The sequence below is a fragment of the Amphiprion ocellaris genome, chromosome 20 (genome assembly GCF_022539595.1).
Source record: "Amphiprion ocellaris isolate individual 3 ecotype Okinawa chromosome 20, ASM2253959v1, whole genome shotgun sequence".
NCBI lineage: Eukaryota > Metazoa > Chordata > Actinopteri > Pomacentridae > Amphiprion > Amphiprion ocellaris.
The window spans coordinates 3,462,589-3,469,844 of record NC_072785.1 but is presented as its reverse complement, the minus strand read 5'-3'; the positions used below and the strand labels follow the sequence as shown (position 1 = coordinate 3,469,844).

Here is a 7,256-nt window from a genome sequence, read left to right as displayed (position 1 = left end):
TTAGCTGAGAAAACTTATTTTAAGCTATATTTTACCAGGATTGTCAAGCTTAGGTGTATTAAAATAAGCCAGAAATGCTTAAAAAAAAAAAAAAAAATCAAAAAATGCTGTTTTTCCCTCAAAAATAGATTTTTGCTTTCATGTAACCTCCTAATTTGAGATGCATTAACCCTCCTGCTGTCTTCATTTACGGGCACCAAAAAATATTGTTTCCTTGTCTGAAAAAAATCCAAAATTTCAGCAAAAAAGTTCCCCAAATTTCTGAAAATTTGTAAAACCTTCAGAAAGAAAACTCCAATAATTCCTTAAAAGTTTCCCTTAAAAATTTAATTAAAAAAAAAAAAAAAAAAATTGGCAAGAAAATTTTTGTAAATATTTTCAAAAAATGAGTAAAAATCTTCAAAAAAAATCCTAAAAATATCTAAAGTGATTCCATATATATCAGTAAAACTTCAAATATTCTCTTAAGAACATTCACAAAAAAATTAAGAAACATTTTTAAAAATTTTTTTCCATCAAAAAATGTTCAGAGATTTCCCAAAAATGTTGAAAATGTGGACATCAGAAGTTTCATTGTGATTTTTTTTTTTTTTTCCCACATTTTAAAACTTTAAAATGGGTCAATTTTGATCCACAGGACGACACGAGGGTTAAACTTATTTTGAGTTTTCTTGTAAAATACAACTCAAAACAAGATAATTTCACGATTGTTTGACTTAAAAAGACATTTAAGATGCATTGTCTTAAAACAAGTCCCTCCATCTGCTGAAATGTCACTTGTTAAGTGAATTTATCTTAAATCAAGTGGGATGAGACAGTTTGACTAAAAATAAGACAAATAGACTTGGTAAGATTTTTTCCAGTTTAAAGGTGCATCAAAGAACACAGATGCCTCAAAAGTTGGAACGGATTTATTTATAGATCCACAGCTACATTCAAAGCATTTTGATTAAAAACATGGCACTGTGAACTAAGTGTGATTTCAGTGCTTTTTGGTAAGACACAGCCATTGCTGTGGTACTTCATAGGTGCTCCTGTCCTCCGTGTCGTCGTAGGGAATGTGCCACGAGTCTCCTTCAGTCTGAATAATGGTGTCGTAGCTGGGAATACTCTATTAAAACACAAACACACAGTAAATTGTATGTTTATTTATCCACGCTTTCTTTTCATACCCTCGTTCCTCACCTGAAATCGGACCCTCCTGCCAGCTACGACGTATCCGTCCACTACCAGCTGATGGCCCCTCTGCCACTTGAAGAAGAGCCGTCTGGTGGCTCCGTCTGGCAGGCAGGCCTTGTGGTCCCTCATCAGATCCCGGCTCACAAAGCGACAGTGGTTCCCAGAATGCAACGTGGCATAAAGCAGGAAGGGGTCATCCTCTGAACTGAGAAACAAACAGATACTTGAAAGGTATTGTCAGATAGATCGTCTGATGAACAAAAAGCCTGTAAATAAACAATGTACTGCAGAATATAAGTGTGTTACGTTCTATGTGTGAATTCTGGTTTACTATATTAGTCATCCACCCACATGCTGCAGAGTTTTCCTATGATTATGTCAGCAAACACCTTCTGATTTCATTGAATCATAAGCTGAAACAGTTGTTCTTTTATGACTGAATCAATAATTTGTGATAGTATGAGATCTTTTTTGGGGGCATTTTTTACAGTTGTTCTTTTAACTCCATGTTCTCTGTAGGTACATGTGTGTAAACCATGGAGCATATTCAATACAATTAGTTTTTTAATTATCAGATGCTCACATGTTGTCAGTGAAGAAGCAGTGGGCTTTCTGCTGGATCAGGTTCATGTTGTGTTTGTCCCAGGATCTGGAGGGCCGCAGCATGTGTTTCCTCCCCAGCACCAGAATAGTCAGGCCCTGACGCTCCAGCTCCGACACCACCGCCAACAACTGAAACACACAAACGTACCGGAGTACTTTCATTTATAGCCACTTCAAAAAATAGAACATGACAATTTAACTACCCAAACGGAGCTGCAGACTACATTCAGATACACAACCACACCTCATGATAGCTGCTTTATGGGTGATACGAGTTTTAAGACAGGCTTTTACACAGTATACATCTTCTACCACTCACTGCTAGAATGGGTGAATGTAGATCATAAAACATGGCAGCAAGCAATAGAAGGTACAGTAAAAAAAAAACAGCATTCCTCACTAATTTATAAATAATACTAGTGCTAATATCTGCCAGTTTATTGTCACAGCACAAATGATGAAACTGTGATGCAAAAATATCTACTTTTGTAGCATCTACAGAACACTTTTGGAGACTAAGTAAGTATGACATGTTTAATGTGGCTGTAATGAGTTTGTGGACAATGTAGAATAGAATAGAATATAGTTTTAACGACATTTGCAAGGGTACATTATTATGGAATCACAGGAATGCCATAATACAAGATAACTGTTAAAAAAAACAAGGAAATAAATGTGTAAATATAAAGAGGAATAAATAATAATAAAAAAATGTTTAAAAATAAGGGAAAAAATGTGTAAATACAAAGAGGAATAAAAAATGTATTCCTCTTTATATTTACGCATTTATTTCCTTATTTTTTAACAGATTTATTTTTTATTTATTCCTCTATATATTTACATATTTTTCCTTATTTTTTTAACAGATTTATTTTTTATTTATTCCTCTATATATTTACATATTTATTTCCTTATTTTTTAACAGATTTATTTTTATTTATTCCTCTATATATTTACATATTTATTTCCTTATTTTTAACATAATTATTTATAATTTATTCCTCTATATATTTACATATTTATTTCCTTATTTTTTAACAGATTTATTTTTTATTTATTCCTCCATATATTTACATATTTATTTCCTTATTTTTTAACAGATTTATTTTTTATTTATTTCTCTATATATTTACTTCCTTTTTTAACAGATTTTTTTATTATTCCTCTATATATTTACATATTTATTTCCTTTTTTTTTTAAACAGATTTTTCATTTTTTATTTATTCCTCTGTATATTGACACATTTATCTCATTTTTAACAGATTTGTTTTTTTTATTTATTATTTTATTTATTCCTCTTTATATTTACACATTTATTTCTTTATTTCTCTTAACAGATTTATCTTTTACTATGGCACTCCTGTGATTCCATACATTATATAACTGGTACATTGGAACTCTTGTGCGTTTTCTCAAGGCAGCTTTACATACAGTAAAAAATACAATAAAATAAAATAATGAAAAAGGTTAGACGAGCAGCAATCAAAGAATACAATTACACATTAAGAAAATAAAATAAGTACACATTCTTAAAAAGCTTTTAAATGTCAATATTATTATATTGTCTGACCTTAAAATAACAATTTTGACAATGCCAGCAGCTTTGCCGGGCGGATCACAGAGCCACCACTGTACTCTGCTGAATGAAATGGATTTTTGTGAAGACACTCATGTTGCTAGAATGATGTTTCCTAATAACTCTGGTAATTCCCTAACTTTTCCTGTAGTGCCACAATAAGACTGACATTTGTGGTTTTGAGTCCCATATTTACAGAGCTATTGAATGGATTCTAATTTGATTTTATACCCACATTAGTGTCCCTCTGTGGGCGACCATTCTGACTATGTTAGTATTTACCTGATGTCGGCCCTCTAGGATCAGCCTCATGCAGCTGCGAGTTTAGCTGGAGACTTTTATTCCTGTTAACTGTAAATTCAGTTGTGATTTGATGTAAGCATTAAATAAAAGGTTCTGAACGGTGGCCCTGAGATAAATTTCTGTGCCTTTTGCATTAATTTTCAGCTCTTATCAGTCTGAAGTTTTCTGTCTTTCAGTTACTGAGACGTGAAACAGCTGAGGCATATTTTAGGCAGAGACAGAGCTGAAGTTGTCGCCACCACACATCCTAACAGACAGATGTGGGCAGGCAGACAAGTAGGCTAGGTGTTCAGGCTTTGGCCATTTTTAAAGATATCTCCTACACACATCTGTCATTCACACAGAAACACACAGCGCAGGGTTAGTCATTGTGGAACCGGCAGAAAAGCCCCGGGGTTGGACAGACGCATATGTCGAACGAAACCACTAAAATCTAGACGGCAGAACTGTGCGTATGTGTTTGCAGAATGAGCACACCAGGCAGACCCTGAAGAATATTTAGCTCAGCTCTTTTATAATGACATTTTACATGCAGATCTGTTCTTCTACTCACCGTCTCTGACTGCTTGCTTCTGTCCTTGTTGACATTTGCTACGTTCAACCCGTCAATGACCACATCAAACGCTGGCTTTCTCTTCACAAACACCTTGAACTGCTCCAATTCCTGAACAGACATAACAATAGAGTTGTCATAAGTATAGAATGGCATCTAGAGAAATACGGTACAGTAATAAAGAAAGAGATAAATGTGGAAATAATGCACCTTACACAAAAGCATTTGAGTTTATATATCATGACTTCATTTGTTTTTGCTATTTAACCAGACTCAGCACAAAATGTTAACAGGAGCCTTTTAAAGATGTATGAAAATGTGCCAAAACTAAGAACAGATCAATGAAAAATGAGAGGTTGCACAGTAGGTGCAGCATGTTAGAAGGTTTTCACAATACTGTACTCATAAAGCAACAAGAGAAACTTTGTGAATCTGCACAGCAGCACTTAAAAAGAAATGTTAACTTTAGCAAGCTGAAATGCTTACAGTACAGACAGACAGACAGACAGACAGACAGACAGACAGACAGACAGACAGACAGACAGACAGACAGACAGACAGACAGACAGACAGACAGACAGACAGACAGACAGACAGACAGACAGACAGATATGCTAATTCTTAGCAGGTAATATTTACCAACTAGCACTTAGATAAGTACAACTAAGGTTGTTGCATATTGTTAATAGTTTTGCATTTTTCATGACACTTTGAAGTACCTTACCAGGATCATTAGGACACCTCCCATGAATTTTTGCACAAATTTCACTATATTTCACTGAATGTGTACTAAATCTTTGCCCACAGGAGAATCAGGGTCAGGATCATCCTCTTGAGATTTTCATGCTAATTTATAATATACTTGTTAAGATATTTTAGTCTGGATTAAAGTGGAGGCCTGACCAACAAGCAAATATTGCCATTTCCACAACTACACTGTTATTATTCATAAAGACTAAATCTAACTTCAGTACATTATGACTTGAAGCAAAAAGAAGAAGGACTGGACTGCAGTTGTTGCCTCTATACTGTAGGTCTTAGAGTCTTTTAGTGTGCTACCAAGCCTGGGCAAAAGTCCACTAAATAAGTACAGTAAGCGCTAACAGATTTTCTTCTTATATATTTCTTTATATAGAATGAATAACAGCAGTTTGCGTACACATATGGACATTTGCAGTTACGTGCCTGAGCATGTGTGTTCTCTAATTGGCCGTCTGACGCTCATCAAATTCACTCAGCTGCATTTGTCATTAATGACCAAACCAAATGCTGACATCAGGAATGTACAAACAGAAAGACTGGCTCCTTTTTAGTAAATCACCCTCCTTGGAATGTTTCTGACTGACTGACCACAACAGAAGCTGACTAAGAGAGTACTGAGAATGTGCAGAAAAAGTCTGAGAAGCTCTCTAATAACAGCATGAGGGGTTTGTTCCTTCTTGGAGTCGAGGAGCGTATCTGAACTCCACCTGTGAGCTCACTGGCCTGATGGTTGGCTGCTTTTCTCGCTGGCTGATCACAGGCCTGCCAGTAAATAAATCAACCTGGCCTTTCTTTCTCAGTAGTGACATGGCACAGTGCCAGCTGGCAGCACTACGAACAGCAGAACCCTCTGTGTTATCATAAAGTTTAAAAGCTTATACAATTCATGCTCTGTCAACCTGGGTAATAATGTTTTTGGTCCTTTATGAGAGGATTATGATGGAATGTCAAGAGTCAGCTTTTAGGTCGCTCTTACATTTGGACACATTTTATTTGCACAGTTCAATACTCAGACTAAGCTTGTTTAAAAGGGCTGCTATACAGTATGTAACTGTATTAGCTACTAAAGTTAATGTGGACAGACATCTGTAACTTTCCAGGGCCTAAAGCTTACTTTAACATTACTGCAGCAGCTAAAAATGCAGCAAACAGCCAAGTTATAATTTGTTGAATCTTTTCGTGCCACCTCATATGTCAAATACGAACCACAGGTTTTCTGTTGCAGTGCCGGGAATAAGGATGGCTTTGTGTAAATATCACAATTAGAAATGTTCAATTTGAATTTCTCATAAATTGGAGACCGCATTATGCGCTTCAAACCCACCTGGGACGGCCGTTCTAGTCAATATGTTTCACTCTGTGCTGCAGCTTCGTACCATAACAGGAAAATTGTGCTGCAGCTCAGAATAGGCCTCCAGCAGCAGCACACTGTTAGAGCTTTCACTTTTAGATAGCAGCAATATGGAAATAGGCTGCTGTGAATTCCCCTGGACTTGAAACTCGACTGTGTGCACAGAATGATGAGCGTACATTCAAAATGTGAATGAAACAAATCTAACAAAGGTTGGAATATTCCTCCTCTGATGGAACTGCGATCTTCATAAAACGCTTGCTACACCCCGTTGATGCTCTCTTATCTATTTAGATCGCTGAAATACACCAACCATGCACACACTGGTTAATTTTAAAACAATATGCTGCTACACATAGAGGCTAGATATGTGTTTTGGGTAGAAGGCAAAAAGAATTAGAGTATAAGATGGATGAGGAAAGTTAATTATGAGTGATGATGGACAAAATGGTTTTGAAAAAGTAAAGACATTTTATAGGGAAAAGGAAAAGAGAATGAGAGCAGGACGAGACGGAAAGAGAGAGGGAGAGAAAGTCCAGTGTAATTATCCAGGGACTTTCCAGAGCTGATATGTGACACCAGCTCATTGTGCTGCTGGGGATAATATGACTGCTTAAAACACACACACTCATACATTTGTACATGCATACATGAGCTTACAGTATATCATTATCACACAAAACAGTATTCTGTAAGCATATCTGACTACATTACCTCTGACCTAAATAATGTGCAAAGTTAAACAGCAAATAATATAAGTCACTAATCTGGAATACAGGCTGCAGTTAGATGTCAACTTCAGTTCAAACACTGTTTAAAAGAACTTCCTGTTGAGACCAGCTCATCTCAGTTTGACATTTATCATCATTTCTGCCTTATTCTAAGATTAGATTGTGATTTGGTTCTAAATTTTTACAATATGGTGTCA

At 35.7% G+C, this 7,256-nt stretch overlaps 1 protein-coding gene across 1 annotated transcript in view; it reads right to left on the bottom strand.

Annotated features, from left to right (window-relative positions):
- Window positions 1-895: 895 nt before the first annotated feature.
- prorp (protein only RNase P catalytic subunit) overlaps window positions 896-7,256 on the bottom strand; it is a 23,012-nt gene continuing 16,651 nt past the window's right edge. The window contains exons 7-10 of the mRNA XM_023289944.3: window positions 4,216-4,326; window positions 1,763-1,911; window positions 1,186-1,384; window positions 896-1,111 (exon numbers count right to left, since the gene is read on the bottom strand). Of these exons, the coding sequence (XP_023145712.2) occupies window positions 983-1,111; window positions 1,186-1,384; window positions 1,763-1,911; window positions 4,216-4,326 (588 nt within the window). The 3' untranslated portion in view covers window positions 896-982. The remainder of the gene's footprint in view (window positions 1,112-1,185; window positions 1,385-1,762; window positions 1,912-4,215; window positions 4,327-7,256) is intronic.